This window comes from Patella vulgata, chromosome 3 (genome assembly GCF_932274485.2).
Source record: "Patella vulgata chromosome 3, xgPatVulg1.2, whole genome shotgun sequence".
NCBI lineage: Eukaryota > Metazoa > Mollusca > Gastropoda > Patellidae > Patella > Patella vulgata.
Window position 1 is genome coordinate 11842412 of NC_065881.2, and position 16938 is coordinate 11859349.

At 35.1% G+C, this 16938-nt stretch overlaps 1 protein-coding gene across 1 annotated transcript; it reads right to left on the reverse strand.

Annotated features, from left to right (window-relative positions):
* Nucleotides 1-326: 326 nt before the first annotated feature.
* Nucleotides 327-3056, reverse strand: LOC126816207 (homeobox protein vab-15). Its single transcript, XM_050542496.2, has 3 exons — nt 2452-3056; nt 1665-1819; nt 327-1163 (listed from the first exon to the last, which is right to left on the reverse strand). Exons 1-3 carry the CDS (start codon nt 2894-2896, stop codon nt 777-779), a joined length of 987 nt encoding a protein of 328 aa, XP_050398453.1. The 5' UTR covers nt 2897-3056; the 3' UTR covers nt 327-776.
* Between the last annotated feature and the right edge of the window lie 13882 nt (nt 3057-16938).

Consider the following 16938-nt stretch of genomic DNA (forward strand, 5'->3'; position numbering starts at 1 on the left):
ATTGGCGTGCACGTAAAAGATCCCCTGGTAGTTGGGAATTCGATATAAGACTACACCGTAACGCCGCTGTTCCGGCAAAATTTCCGTCATAGCACGTCAGGTATGTCCGTCTTCATTAGCCCAGTCGGAACAGAACAGAAAGACGTTAAATCCCATTTCATTTCTGTATACATGTATGGTCATAGTTGTATAGTTTGAATTTGTACTTAACCATTCGTCCACATAAATCAGAAGAAAAAAAAGAACATTTTTTTTCATTACAAAATTTTAATTTTTACCATGAAATTATAACAAATAATAATACATCTCATGAATCCTTATAATATATACATACATATATATACACACACAACCAATAACAAATATATTAATATACATAAAGCACCAATTGTTGCATCTGGTTAGATCAAGTCTACACCATATAGTTTATTGCACTAGGGGTTACTGGGAGAGAGAATCACAAACGTATGGAATATTGAACGTTGATCAAATAAAAATGTATCCCGGTATATACTAGCGTGCTTGAAAAAAAGATGTTTGGAGGTCAAACTATTTAGACAACAAATGGGTTTAAAAATGGCAGATCACAATTGGGAGTAATCACACTATATTTAAGTTTTTTCTCTCATTTCACTCGGGGTTTTCGTGAAATGGAATTCTGAAGTCTGTATCTCAATTCCCTCGCGGTTTTCGTGAAATGGAACAGGTTTAGTCTGGAAAACGTCACTTCCATCTGTCTGTAACTCTCTCTCTATCTCAGTTTTGTGTCGTTTTATCTAATACATAGGGAACGGCATGGCTGGTCTGTGGCCCATCCTTGGTGCCATGGCAGGGGGCATACCAAACATCGGATAACTAGGGAACATCATCGGGGACATCATAGGAGGACACAGACCAGATCTCATCACGTGACCCGGTTCTGGTAATATCGATTGCTGATTGGGTGTAGAGGTGTGTGGGAGCGAGGCTGTATTTGGTGAAATAGGAAGTGATGTTGGTGGGTAATTTCTGAGTGCTGATGGTGGTGGGTAAGGTAGACCCATGGCGTGTAGTTGAGATACGTCAACGCCACCAGTAGGAAAGGGGAATAATCGACCCTGTTCTTCTTTATTCGTCTGCTGGCGCTTTTCTTTCATTCGTCGATTTTGGAACCAAGTTTTAACCTGAAGAATAAAATATTAAAAATTAAGATATTATTCTTTAACCATGATATCAACGACTGTGTTAAAATTTGCTCAGCCTTCTCACAAAAACAAACTCTCCCAACAACAACGACCTAACTAACTTTATAATTGAACTGAAACAGATTAAATGTTGCCGGAACCAAGGCAGTGGCGTCGCTATGATTTTTCAGTGTGTCTAGAGGGGGTGGAACGCCGACGAACACCGACTTGGTTTTGTGGCCGCAAAGCGGTCAATGTCCAAATCAATATTGTACAGGATTTAATTCTGGCACCGCCATTGGCCAATCTATCAAATGACTTCTAGACAGTCAAAATTGATGGAACACGTCCGACATGATTTTGTGATCGCAAAGTTATCAAATAATCGATAAATGTCCAAATCAACATTGCCCAGAATTTAAAGTCGGATAAGAAGCCAGTGACCCCCTCCCCCCTTTAGTGCCACCATTGACCAATATGGGTATATTTAAATGTCTGTACCTGTTGATCTGATAATTTCAGTTTTTCCGCAAGTTCTGTTCTTTCACTAGCAGCTAAATATTTCTGTTCTTGGAACCGTTTCTCTAATTGATGGATCTGATCATTACTAAAAGCTGTTCTTGCTTTCTTTCGTCTTCCTCCGTCTAAATCATCATCTGAAAAACATAAAACAATCTATTATTGATGTATAGAAATATAGTCAAAGGAAAACGATTAACAACAATTTTTTGAACTTCTTACATTTCTCTTCCAACATAGCTAAATTACTTAATTTGGAAATGAAATGAAATTGGGTTTAACGTCCTACATTTCGGTTCCAACTGGAATAATGAAGGCAAACAACAGGTTGAAAATGTTATTTTTAGTGAAAGGGGTCGGGTGGGGTATTGCCCCGAATTTATATTTTAATTATCGTTTTTGTTCTTTTTGTTTAGAATGTGTGTAATACCATTAAAATATTGCATTCATTTTATAGCATTGATCTCTGTTATTTGTTTTGTATTTTTGAAAACACTTTCGATAGTTCAAGACAATACAAGCCTTCATATAAAATCCTAGATAGCTTGTTGCCTGTTAAAAAATTCCGGATAAGGTAACGATTATTAAAAAAAACAAAAAAACCCAAAAAAACACAGTTATAGACTTAAATAGCTGTTATGTGATGTTGTTCTTTTAAAACCATTTTGATAATTCAAGAAAATACGAGTCTTACTATGAAATTCCAGATATCTCGTTGCCTTTAAATGCCGGATAAAGCAACAAGTATATAAAAGAAAGTATAAATTACCTGAAATATTAGATGTTGGACTCAAACTTCTGTCAGTAAACTCCGTGCTAGAACTGATGCTACTTCCATCTTTAGGTGTGCTTGTGCTGAAACGTTCCAAATCACTAAATCGTCGTTTTCTACCGGGAGTCGTAGCTGGATCAGAACGGATGGGTGACGGACACTGTCGGGACGATTCCACGGGTTTTGATTCTCCGAGAAAAATTCTGACAGGTGGTTTCATGAAGGCTTGCACGATGGCGGACCTGGGGCCAATTTCTTGAACAGGATAATTCACCAACGGTGTCGTCTGAATCACTGGATAGACTGGCGTTTCTGTTTTTACTTCATTAACGGAACTTATAGCCAGATTCTCGATAGAGAAGGCGTTTTTCTTGACGGGTTTCTGCTGAAGTTGCTGCATGTTCACTGGTAGAATACTGGATGTTGTATGTTCTAGTAACATTGTAGATTGGTATTTTATATCCTAGAATAACCAGGCACGTATTTCTCGTCTAAAACACACGACTTGTCACTTTCTACTCCTTACGAGATGTAACTCAAACTATAAACACAGAATAACAAAAATAGCGAGATGCGAGTCCAGATATTACACGGGTGACGGTTAAAACTCAAGTGTTAATAAAACAAGAGCGTGTCACGAGTTTTATACTAGAAGGGGTTTGGACTGATCCCTAAAATAAAGTCAAAACATCCTATTACCTGCCTTTCTTATTAAAACAATAGCTCTTTAATTACAGGTATGGTCTGTTGATGACGATACGGATAGACACAATCAATAAGTCTCTCTAATTACTATATGAACTATCTCTATGTAGGACTGGGTGTTCGGGCAGAAGGGGATTAGCCTTAAGTAAGGGACAATAGGGTGAATAGTATGAGATGACCAAGCGAACAGTCAGAGAACAATCAACTGATTGAGTTGGTGTTTTTATTGGTAAAGCTAAAAAAACAACCAAGGTAAATCCAGGTAAAATAAACCCCACTCACCTTTTGTTACCGGTAATTGTTGATTAGCCACTTAAATAGACATCATAATCATTGCCTCTCAACCTTTTATTTTTATTTTCCTTCTCCCTTAAAATTAATTTCTGTCCATTGATAAATAAAGTTCTAAATTCTTTTAAAGGGTTCTTAAAAATAATTAGCTACTTTAATCGACATCATAATCATTGCCTCTCACCAAATTATTTTTTTTTCCTTCTTTCTTAAGATTTTGTTTCTAATATCCGTTGAAGAGTTCTTGTAAATAATCACATATTTTGTTCGTTTAATTTCATTCATTGACAGTTCGTGTGACCAACAGCTATTGTCATATTTTATTTGATTGTCTAGCAATTTAAATTCGTTAAAGAATGAAGTTTATTTTAGTATAGAATTATTAGATAACTTTGTTTGAGTTTTTGCGGATTTTGTATAGCGAGTAACACTTGTCAATGCATTTCAGAAAGAAAACACTTTAAAAGACTCTGAGTTGGACCATATTGAGGAATGTCTTTTCTGTATTTGTCAAATTTTTAGAAACAAACAACAAAAAAAAAACACATTAGAAATTTCGTGATTATATTCTTTCAGTAACAGATTTAATCTGAAGGACATTATTCATTTCTTTTTTAAACACGAATTTAGAATAATTTTTCGTATTAATTGTAGGTGCAGGCCATGTATGGACCGAGTTGACCTATAATATTGTTATTCCATAAAAACGTATGAAGAGCAAAATTCTATTAACTGTTTATTTCAATAGAAACTAAACTTAGGTAAGGTTATTTTTATTGCTAGCCACCATTTTGCCCAAAATACAATGGCTTCATCCGAATTTTATGTTCATCTTCGACGATGCCACTTCAATATGGAATATGTAGAACGCTTGACACAAAACTAAACATAGTTTTTTTTTTATCGGAAGCCACCCGTTTTGCCCCAAATACAGTGGCTTCATTCGACCTGTATGTTCATATTCGACGATGTCACTTCTGTATGCAATATATACCTCGAACGCTTGACACAAAACATTGAAATTTTAGTAAAAAATACATAGCTGCAGTTATTGAATTGGCCGAAACGACATTTATGACATTATTATCCCGATCTTGATATTCTTTATATTTAAAAGTGTATATATTTAAAAAATATTTTTTTTATGTAAATTTATGTTCAAAACAATCGACGTAAAAAGTGTTTAAAATGAGGATATGTTGGGTATTTACTGTTATAGAATTTATATTTTATTTATTCAAAGTATTAAATTGAAGGTGTATATCCAATTTCTAATGTAAGCACGTGAACTCGTGCCATTACTCACAGAATTAAATTTTACTTGAAACATTTTAGGATAAAGTTGTAAAAATTCCCACGTTTGAAACTTTGACAATTAAAAACACACGACTCGAACACCTTATGAATAGAATCCCCTAATTTCATCTGTAAATACGTTAAACCCTTGTATAAATTAACACAATTTTAATCCCTACTTTGGCCGAGAGTTTTACTTTTAAAGCGGTTATCGTAGTCCAAACATCAGATCCTTGTAAAAAGATTCACAAATCGTTTCACACCAATAAATGGAAATACATTAACGAATTTTAATGGATTTTCTTTATAATTTCATGGTAAAATTGAGTAAAATTTAAAACCCATTATGAAGCCATGAACAAAGGGTTGATATTAAGGCATTATATACGTATTTTTTAAATTTTACTGAATGAAAAGATATGAAATGGGGTTTAAGACCTCACTTTTCGGTATGAACTTGGCTATCTTTAAAGGGCATAATGCAGACGGACATAATACGGCATGCAATGTACTATGAGGGAAATTTTACCCGGATATTGGCGCTACTGCAGCCTACTCTTATTTTAGATTCAAACTGTCGACGATTCTTTTACGTGCACGTCAATGTACGTGTACACAGGACCTCGGTTTTTTGTTCCATCCGAACAACTAGACGCAGTTTCTTGCCAGGACCTCGTTCGACATTTAAACAGAGAGAGAGAGAGAGAGAGAGAGAGATGGGGTTTAACGTCCGATTAATTTCAATAATTCGTTTACGGGTAGAGATATTTCAGCTGTAGGAGGAAACCGGGGGACCAAGAGAAACCCTACGAGGATGGACAAGCGACCCTACTCCTTGTAACGTACAAGCCGGGAATCAAACTTACGCCACTTGACTCCATGACAGACCTTATGGTCTAACGCGCTCTGTATAATCATTTCATATTGGATTATTTTTATTTTTTTTATTTTTTTTTGTTCCCGTCTTTATTAGCCCAGTTCGGAGCAGAACAGTAGGACGTTAAACCCCATTTCATTTCATTCCAATCTGGATTTTTTTTGTCTCGGATATAATTAAACCATTTAAATGCTAATTTAAAAATAAACTATGTTTATTTCGTTGTTTTATTTATGGAATATGTAGAATGTTTTTCTTGTGACAAGGTCTGTATAGCCTACGTGTAACTCCGGATTTCTTATGTTTTATTAATTATAAAATGGCTAACTTATGTTTTATTAATTATAAAATGGCTAACTTATGTTTTATTAATCATAAAATGGCTAACTTATGTTTTATTAATTATAAAATGGCTAACTTATGTTTTATTAATTATAAAATGGCTAACTTATTCCTTCATTTTAAAAAGAATGGAAATTCTAAAATCAAACGACTTTTAGATTAACCAGCAGATCGCTATAGACTAACCAGATCGCGTGGTTTTAATTAAATCATAAATAACTATTTATAAAACACTTTAGGACAACAGCAAGGTAAAGAATCACACTTAAACCATAGCTATTAAACAAAACCTAAATGGAAAATAAAAAAACTTCTACAAATAAAATAAACCGACACACGAAATTTCATTTAATGTAAAAAGCTAACAGATTAAGTTGTGAAGTTAGCTTGTTAGAATTAACAGATTTACTGCTAATTAATAATTTACGTCACGTGCTCTTCACGCGTGAAAGAATGGATAAGAATTCGAGGCGATTTGTAAGCAAGTAAGCGATTAGCCTTTTAACATGCATGCGTTGCGTTAAACATAATGACGTCATTGTATTGCCAATTAAAGGGGAGGTAATCGGGCAGTAAAAACGTTAATCGCTGCTATTGTTGGAGGATTACCTGTGAAGTGGGGACAAATGACTAACTGTCGGCATCCTTTGATGTTCTCGGGTAAGATAAACTGTGATGATCTGTGTTTAAAACCTCCCCACAGATTAACGACTAAATGTAATTAGCTTCTCAAAACAGCCGTAAATTGCGTTAAGCCCTGTTCAGTTGATTGCTTTATGTGATGATATGGTTTCAATTTAAATGGATACACAGAAAATTTTAAAACCCAGGTTGAATAATTTAGGATTAGCTACAAATTTGTTTAATAGAAATATGAAAGATAATCCCTTTTTCCCATTATGTGCGATGAAGATATTTTCATGTGTTTCTAACACAATTTTTTTTTAAAATAACACTTTTTATGAGAAAAGTTTCATGGTCGTGTGCTTTATCCTTTATCATCAGATGGTGGGATGGTATTGGCATTCAAAGCGCGAGATAATGATATAGGCATATATGTGATATCATAATTTTAATTATGCTTTGGATCAATGAAATTGAATCACAATTTGATCCTATTAATTCATAATAAACGGGGTACTGGAGTTCTCTCTTTAAAAAAGCTCAGTGTGTATGTATGCCTGCGTAATTTGCAGACAATAGTATGCTTTTTTATGTAAAATTTCAGTTTCTGTGTTTTGAAAAAGTGACCTCTGGTTACTCCAAAATTTTCAAGGCTGAGAGGAGTGACACCCCTCCCCCCAAGAGAAACTGACTCAGGAAACTGGGAAACCTCCTCCTGCAAAAATTGATAGATCCATCCCTGAAATCTGCTGAGAACCATTGGGGTCACGAGAGGACAAGCCTTAGCAATTGCCTGTGGTTATGTCCCTTTTCCGAAAACACTGAATAATTTTTAATGGATATTTTTTTTTCAAATTTGGTGTGAATCATTAGGACTGAAGCCTATTATATTTCAGTCGAATCATTTGGTGCCAAACATTAAGACCATATATACCCCGGTGATTCTTGGCATTCTAGAACTTTCCGTTCCAGAGGAATATTACGTGTCCGGCAAAATCTGCGAAGACGATAGAGATTAGTTTTCTTGAAGGAAGGGTCCATATTAGTTTTGTAAAAACTCCAAGTTTCCCTTTCGCTTAAGCTGCGGGCTATATTTTTTGCTGTTTGTGGGCGTATTCCTTGATTATGCATCGACTGAAAATCTATATTTGTCTTGAAGTTTAAAGGACAATATTGGTGTCAGCCCATATGATAGAACTGGTTAAACACGTTCCAAATATAATTTTAACACAGATACCATTGCTACGGTAGATGCGTAAGGAAGATTTAAGAAAACGGAAGTGACGAAAGCAAAAGGAAAACAGGAGTTACCCTTTTATATAACCGACTGAAGTAACTAGCAAAGACAGATACACGGGCGAATTTCTGCTTATTGATAGTTCCTCCGAAGACCAAATGATCTCTTTGTTAAAATTATATTTGGAACGTGTTTACCCAGTTCTATCACATATGTGATAATGACTCACACCAATATTGTCCTTTAACATGGCTCTAATCTTTGGAAGCTTGAAATAGACGACAATAGATCTAAAAGCACATATTAATGTAATATGAGTGTATATAAAGATATTTATATTCAAGTTTGTTTTTTTTTAAAAATATTGTAATTTCTAATTCATTCGGTGAAAAACGTGAACAGTTCCACTTGAACTGCAGTCGTTCAGCCTACCTCTGCTTTGTCCATTCTACAGGTTTTTATTAATTATTGTTTTGTGGTTTGTGAATAATTACTAATCACTTCCACAATGTCTTGTAGGATATATTTTTCTTTATTCATTTCAAATTGCGCCTCTGACACTTTAGAGTACACGACTCGTGTACTGATTTTAAAATGTTCAGTGTGGCTTATATTGAATATTAATATCTTATTTTGTTTATTACACATGGCACCCGAAACCTCGTGTACTGATTTTAAAATATTCAATATTAGCATCTTATAATTTTATTTTCACAAGATATTAATAATACTGAAATTGACGGATATTGAATTATAATTCGTGTTTTTAATATCGACCGGTATGGGACATTTTGAGTTAGAGGTTTACCTCCTTTAAAGAATCAATCACAAATTTAAAAAAATCATTTAAAACCCAAATGTTCACTTGTTCGTTGATACATTTCACATCCATCATCATTTAACCTTCAATCAGCTTAAAAACTTAAAAACTAAATGAGAACATAATAGGTAGTTAAAATGGTTAACGATTTGACTTTCAGACATATCGTCGCCCATTTAACAAGATAATCTAATTGATTCCATTATAATAATACAGACGAGGAGTAAAATCGGCGACGGGGTGTTAATATGCCTGGAACACTCTAACTCATGATGATCCAAATATATACCTTTGAAGTTACGATTATCAATTTAAGCTTATTAATTTAACTTTTAACGATTAGAATCGTTATAAATTGATAATGTTATATTTCCAAACCGCGGCTCCCGACAAAACGAATGGAGGATATTAGATTAATCAATTTCTATACGGATTAACTGTATATCACCTTTATTTTAAATTGATAAAATGATACAGTTATCCATCAGACCCTTGTAATCATAATTTAGGAAACTTTTTAAAATAATGAGAAGTTTATAATAATTTCATTTCTTCAAAGCCAAATTTAAGCATAATTTAGGAAACTTTTAAAATTTTAGAAATAGTAGTTAAAAATAATAATAAGCATAGATTATCAATTTATAACGATTTCATTTCTTCAAAGACAATATAATCATAATTTAGGATAGTTGTCCCACCCGAAAGACGTCCATTGTCAGATTCTCCGTCCGTCCAATAACACAGTTGAAACAACGCCGGAAAATCCCCAATGCAGTTTCTCGGCCAACGCAGGGATCGAACACTCGACCTCCAGGCTAGCGTGCTAACGTCTTACTCCCAGAGCCACCGTGACTCCCCACGTTTTGAAAATACGACCGATTGGTATATTAAAACGGTTGCTGGAACATTGTTATAAATAAAATATTAAACATTTCAATACAACTGTCTTATATTCGATCCCTGCATTGGCTAAGAAAGTTCATCGGGATTTTCCAACGTGGTTTCCCCTTGTCAGTGGTGCAGGAAGAAGGGCCTGACAAGGACAGCTGTCTAGTCGTTCGGATGGGACAAGGTCCCGTGTATACATTGGCCTGCACATAAAAGATCAATTGGTCAGCTGGAATTCGATATAAGAGCAGGCCATAGTGCCGCTGCCCGGGCAAAATTTCTCTCAGAGCACATAAGAAAAGTGTCACGGTCGTGTGCTTTATCCTTTATCATCAGATGGTAGGTCGTGGTGGGCATCCAAAGCAAAAGATAACGATATAGACATATATGTGGTATCACAATTAATGCTTTGCATCATTGACTCACAATGTGATCCTATTAATTCATAATAAAAATTGACGTCAAACGGGGTTTGGGATTTCTCTCTTTAAAAACCTCAGTGTGTATGTATGCCTATGTAATTTGGAGACGATAGTATCTTTCTATGTAAAATCCCAGTTTCTGTGTTTTGACAAAGTGACCTCTGGTTACACCAAAAATTTTCATGGGCGAGGGGAGTGACACCTCTCCCTCCAAGATACATTGTCTCAGGAACCCGGCAAACCGCCTCCTGCAAAAATTCATAGATCCGTCCCTGAAATCTGCTGAGAATCATTTAGTCTGGAGGCTCAGCGCGGGGAGGTGTCCACCAAATGGGCACAAAACCAGACCCAACCCGAGTGGTAATCAGTCCGCCGTTGGGGCGTTTTCGAGATATTCGGGGTCAAAGGTCAAATGGGTTCATTTGCACTGAATGTGAATGCGCAGTCCTTCTTGTATCATGAATATAAGCTGAAAATGATCGAAAGTAATCACACTTTCATAAAAATGTAAACTTGCTAAATTCACCTTTGTTCTTTGTGACAACAGAGGTCGAAAGGTCACATTTTCCGTTTTAGCACTAGGAAGATTTAAAATAATAAATGTCAGCGTAAAATATAAAACCTAAAGCGAAACTTGTTCTAATTAATAATAGGATCATTTAAAATTTATCTTTAGGTGGTCTTAGCACTGAACTTTTACTTTGGAACGTCGAAAATGATCTTGCTTAACAGAACCAACACACTTTGAAACCTGTTTCAAAAATTTCCCTCTCGCTTAAGCTGCTTGCTATATTTTTTGCTATTTGGTGGCTCTTATCTTTGGAAGCTTGAAATAGACGAAAATGGGTCTAAAAGCACATATTAATGTAATATGAGCGTATAAAGATATTTATATTCAAGTTTTTAAATAACAATAATCAATTATTGTAATTTCTAATCAATGTTCGGTGAAATACGTTAACAGTCCGATTTAAACAGCAATTGTTCAGTCTACCTCTGCTTAGTCAATTCTATAGGGCATTTTAGTTATTATTTTGTGGTTTGTGAATATTTACTAATTACTTCGGCAATGTCTTGTAGGATATGTTTTTCTTTTTTCATTACAAATGGCACCCGAAACTATAGATTACACGACTCGTGTACTGATTTTAAAATGTTCAGCGTGTCTAAAATATTGAATATTAGTTCATTACAAATGGGACCCGAAATACTTCGAGTACATGACTCGTGTACTGATTTTAAATTGTTCAGTGTGTCTTAAATATTGAATATTATGATCGTATTTTGTTCATTACAAATGGCGCCCGAAACCTTACAGTACACAACTCGTGTAGTGATTTTAAACTTTCAATATTAGGATCTTATAATTATTTTCACAAGATAACATTAAGACTGAAATGGACCTATATTTGTGGCGAGGGGACGTTAAACCCCATCTCTCTCTCTCTCCCTCTCTCTCTCTCCAATATTGAATTATAATTCGTGTTTTTAATATCGACTGGTATGGAACATTTTGAGTTAAAGGTTTACCTCCTTTAAAGATTCAATCACAAATTTAAAGAATCATTTAAAATCTAAATGTCAACTTGTTCGTTGATACATTTCACATCCATCATCATTTAACCTTCAATCAGCTTAAAAACTTAAAAACTAAATGAGAACATAATAGGTAGTTAAAATGGTTAACGATTTGACTTGTAGACATATTGTCGCCCATTTAACAAGATAATCTAATTGATTCCATTATAATAATACAGACGAACAGTAAAATCAGCGACGGGGTGTTAATATGCCTGGAACATTCTAACTCATCATAATCCAAATATATACCTTTGAAGTTATGATTATCACTTTTAACGATTGAAATTGTTATAAATTGATAATCTTACGAATGGACGATATTAGATTAATCAATTTCTATACGGATTAACTCTATATCACCGTTATTTTAATTTGATAAGAAAATAATACAGTAATTAATTTAAGAGCCATATAATCATAATTTAGGAAACTTTTTAAAATAATAAGAAGTTTAAAATAAGATTATCGATTTATAATAATTTCATTTCTTCAAAGCCAAATATAAGCATAATTTAGGAATTTTAGAATTACTTTTTAAAGATAGTAATTAGCTTTAAAAATAAGATTATCAATTTATAACGATTTCATTTCTTCAAAGCCAAATATGATAATAATTTAGGAAACTTTTTATTTAACAGTTTAAAATTAATAAGACGCTTAAAATAAGATTATAGATTTAAAATAATTTCATTCCTTCAAAGACAAATTTAATCATAATTTAGGAAACTTTTAAAATAAGGTTATCAATTTATAACGATTTTAATTGTTTAAAGCCAAAGCCAAATATAATCATAATTTAGGATAGTTGTACTAACCGAACGACTATATATATGTTGTCCATTGCCAAGTCCTCTGCCATGCACCACTAACAAAGGGGAACAACTTTCTCGGCCAACGTGCAGGGACCGACGACGGGACCTCGTCCTACTCACTGAGCTACCGTGGCTCCCCTTTATCAAGGTTATAAATAAAATATTAGATATTTTAATACAGCTGTCTTAAGGTGGTCTAGTTTGTAAGGCCATTAAATAATTATCAAAAATCGCTGGCTGTAAACAAATAATTTAAAACCCCTAAACATTTTCAAAACTGTCACCGAATATTTAATTAAACATACATTATGCAATAGCTAAATTAGCCTATTGCAGGTCTTTCTTTATGTCTGAAATGTTATCTAAATTATTAATTAGACATTAATTAACTTATCAAGACCATAATTAATTCTCGGTGCCATCGTTAGTCTGCGATATTTAGTGGATTTGAATACGTTTTGTTGTGGATAAAATAACTGTAAAAATGGATAATCGAGACTTTATTTAATATCTTAACAATGATAGTAATAACGATCGAGGCTAGCCTAAAATTGAATCGCTAATATCGAGAATGAAGCAATTTGACCGACATTTTCAGCATATTCTCTTTTTCATTATCTATTGTTTAACTATTATAGTGAGAACTGTCAGCTCTTTATCGCATCTTACCTAATGTTTCTTTAATAGGTTATTGTCTTCGATAGTTCTCTCATAGCACACACTTTGGCATCATCAATAGAAGGCTTGATTTCGCTTTTAACTCAGTATATCTTAGATTGTAAAACTCGCGGTCGTTGCTCCAGGAACATGGCGCTTTGGTGTGTGTATACCTTTCTTCCTTATCCCGATCTGTGCAGAAAAGTTGGAATTTAATCTCCATTTCTTTTGTTTTATTTTATTTTATAGTCGCAATATTCTAGATTAAAATAGAGAGAGAGAGAGGGAGAGAGGGAGAGTGAGAGAGAGAGAGAGAGAGAGAGAGGGGGGTTAACGTCCACTCGACACAAACTAGGTCATTTCGGGACTAATATATTGTTCCAATTTTAATTCCATAATTCGCTTGCGCGTAGGGGTCTTTAGCAGTGGGAGGAGACCGGAGGACCAGGAGAAAACCTACGTAGTTGGACAGGCGACCCTACCCCTTGTCACGTACAACCGGGGATTCGAAACCACGCCAGTTGAATCAAAGGCTAATTCTAAAAAGGTGCAATTACATGGGGGTAGAATAGTTATATTATAATAAGAATCCACCACCCCAATACAATTAAAATTAAATCAAGTTCTCAATTATTTTTTTTCGTGTCCACCAACATGTACACGGAACCTTGAGTTCTATTTTCATTACGAACCCGTTCCTCACTTTGTATATAGAACATTATACATCAATTACCCCCCCCCCACACACACACACATAGTTTTTTTTAACCTTTTAAACTCTAAACAGAAAATGTTTTAATGAAAAATACACCTTGATGATTAACGGACCAAATCACAATATCCCTAAGTAATACCTCAAAAACTTTTAAAGATACGTTATTCTAGATCTTAGTTAGAAGATAAATGACTTAATATCAAGAACATAGGTGTACGAGCCAAGGGGGGAAAGGGGGTTGGGGCAGCTGCTCCCTAACTTTCGGGCAATCTGACTTTGCGGCCAGACGGGTAAAGTGACAACAAATATTATTATTTCATCTGTAACCCGCATTTTTTTCGGACATTACAAGTTCTGCTTCCACTATAGCATTCATCGAGCCCGTACGCTTATGGGCGGAGCGGAAATGAAATGGGGTTTAACGTCCTATTGTTCTGCTCCTTATACTGGGCTAATGAAGACGGGCACACGCCATACAGTGTGCTATGAGGGAAATTTTGCCCGGGCAGCGGCACTATCGCCTACTCTTATATCGAATTCCAACTGTCAAGGGATCTTTTACGTGCATTCCAATGTATACACGGGACCTCGGTTTTTTGTATCATCCGAAGGACTACACAGCTGTCCTTGTCAGTCCCTCCGTCCTGCATCACTGACAAGGGGGAACCACTGGAGCGGAAATAACGGATATTGAAAAATGTTTTAATGAAAAATACGCCGTGATGATTTTTTAACTCATGACCTAATCACACCTTCCCTAATTAATACCCCAATCACTTTTAAAAACACGTTATTCTAGATCTTAGTCATTAAAGAAATGACTTAATTAATATCAATAGACGTATACAATATACACTAACTGTGGAATAATTGTCTCAATGTACATAATATAATTTAATTATTAATTTCACTCTACATGTAAGCAGTTTATTACACGTACATATACATTGATTTAAAACCTGTTAAATTTAAATCATTATGTCCGTCAGTCCGTCTGTCAGGTGGTAAGCTGTATATCACAGTTTTAACAGTTTTAACAAGAAGCCCGCACAACTTCGTACTTTTTATTAAGTTATTAGATATATTCTAAACCAATCAAACAGTTTGTTCTTAAACTCTTCAACCAATCAAACAGTTTGTTCTTAAACTCCAACCACTCAAACAATTTGTTCTCAAACTCCCCAAGATAGATTAAAATAATATATTCATCCACTTCACAGATTGTATTGTTTCAGATAACGGTTTAAACAGAACTCATATGTAATATTTTAAACACGTTTTCATGGTATCTGATGATGACTGAAAACTAATGTGAATTCTTCGTCCAAATCTGTCCGTTACTGAAAATAGTAACAGATTCACTGGTGCCAAGTTATCGAATTCCATACCTGACTGTCAAGAATATTGCAGATCAAATCACATGTATTTACTTCCTAGCCGATAATTTACATTTTTATCATTATAGGCCTACCTGGTCTAGTGATCTTTGTGCATGTATACTGAGAGAGAGAGAGAGAGAGAGAGAGAGGGAGAGATGGGGTTTAACGTCTACTCAACACAAACTAGGTAATTTCTGGACTAACACATGGTTCAATTTTATTTCTATAATTCACTTGCGCGTATAAGGGTCTTTAGCGGTGCGGGGAACTGGAGGACTCGGAGAAAACCCATGAGGTTGGACATGCGACCCTTCCCCTTGTCACGTCTTATGATACAGTGCGCACGAGCTAATCTTTCAGCCATCCAGCCCCCTATGTGCATGTATACATTATTTGTTTTGGCAGTGTGGGTTTATGATTGTAATATTGTGATTTTGTTAATATATTGTGTTGTAAATAGTTGTCTACTTTTTTCATGTTTTATTATACTGACATTCTCTTTTATACACCTCTGTGTTTCTCGTTATAAAGGTCAAAATGTAAGACATGCCCCCTGATCTAAACGTCATTAACTCTTTTAAAATAAAGTCATTATTATAATTATTAACTTGTAAGTATGGGTGTGTCTGTGTGTAGGGCGGGGGGCGGGGGTAAATAGAACGGGAACGGGGAATTTATAGTGACCGATGGAAATAATAATAATATGGCCATATCTCCCTGTTGTCTAGATTTCAAAATAAAACCTTTTTAAAAACTCGATTGAAACAAATTTCGTCAGCAGTGCGTGTGGTGGGATAGTCGTAGCAGCGGGACAATGTTCTGTAATGTCGCCCCCAGTGGGGGCGGTCGCACTATAAGGGAAACATTAATGCTGATGAATATATAAACGCGGAAAAACAAGTTTGCGGAAAATTGAATATCCTCTCATGAACCCAATCATTCGCACCAAATTTGAAAAAAAGATTTAAAAACTGTGGCCTCTTTTATCCTGTTAACAACGTTTTTGGCTAATGAGACATAGTCTCTATCGTATGTTAAAGACTAGGAGGTTCTGGGTGACCGAGACTAAATGAGACAGGGCTTAATGTTAAGGTTTTATTGGCGAATCACGGTTTCCGGTGTTTTAGGGTTCCGTGAAAATTTCCAGTATTTGACTTCTGATTATAACAAGATATCACACTTACACTTATAGAACAGAATTAACATATTTATATTTATTAACAAGAAATATTCAAAGTGGACCCAAAGGCAAACGACCCCTCGCTGTCACCTGCACCAGACGATGTTCTGTCATGTAATTTTCGTGCTTTTGGTGGTGATGGGAATACGTAAACAATAAAAAAATTTAAAACAGAAATCGAAAGGCATCCATGTATGATCATAATGATAGCTCAGATTCCCCATTGACTCTTTTCAGATTTATAAGGCCACATAACATTTTTTCATGGCACGGATTTCAGATTTTCAACACATGTTTTTTTTTATCCAGAGGCACGCCCGTGTATGCAGGCGCGTTAAAATAGGCACTGTAACGGGGTATAACTCTCGAACGAAAGAATTGTTCTTAACCGAGTTATTTTGACCCTTACAATATATATTGGGGTGTGTGGGTGTGTGTGTGTGGGGGGGGGGGGGGTAGCTAGAATGGGAAAGAGTCTTTTGACCCTTAAAATATATAGAGGGTCCACAAACTGGAGTGTAATCCAACAAGTTGCAATCCGATGCACACCGATACTGAACTCACCAAGCTTGATAATATTGAGGGAATGCTCTTCGAAACGTCGCCTAAATAAATCGGTGGCTGTTCCATAACTATGTGTTATAGTTTATTATTCCAC

Bases quoted from the DNA above. Each gene is read 5' to 3' on its own strand.
- LOC126816207 (XM_050542496.2), bottom strand. From the start codon at position 2,896: ATGTTACTAGAACATACAACATCCAGTATTCTACCAGTGAACATGCAG. The intron at 1,820-2,451 runs GTAATTTATACT...TATGTTTTTCAG, and splicing joins TCCAACATCTAATATTTCAG to ATGATGATTTAGACGGAGGA. The intron at 1,164-1,664 runs GTACAGACATTT...TTTATTCTTCAG, and splicing joins TGAAATTATCAGATCAACAG to GTTAAAACTTGGTTCCAAAA.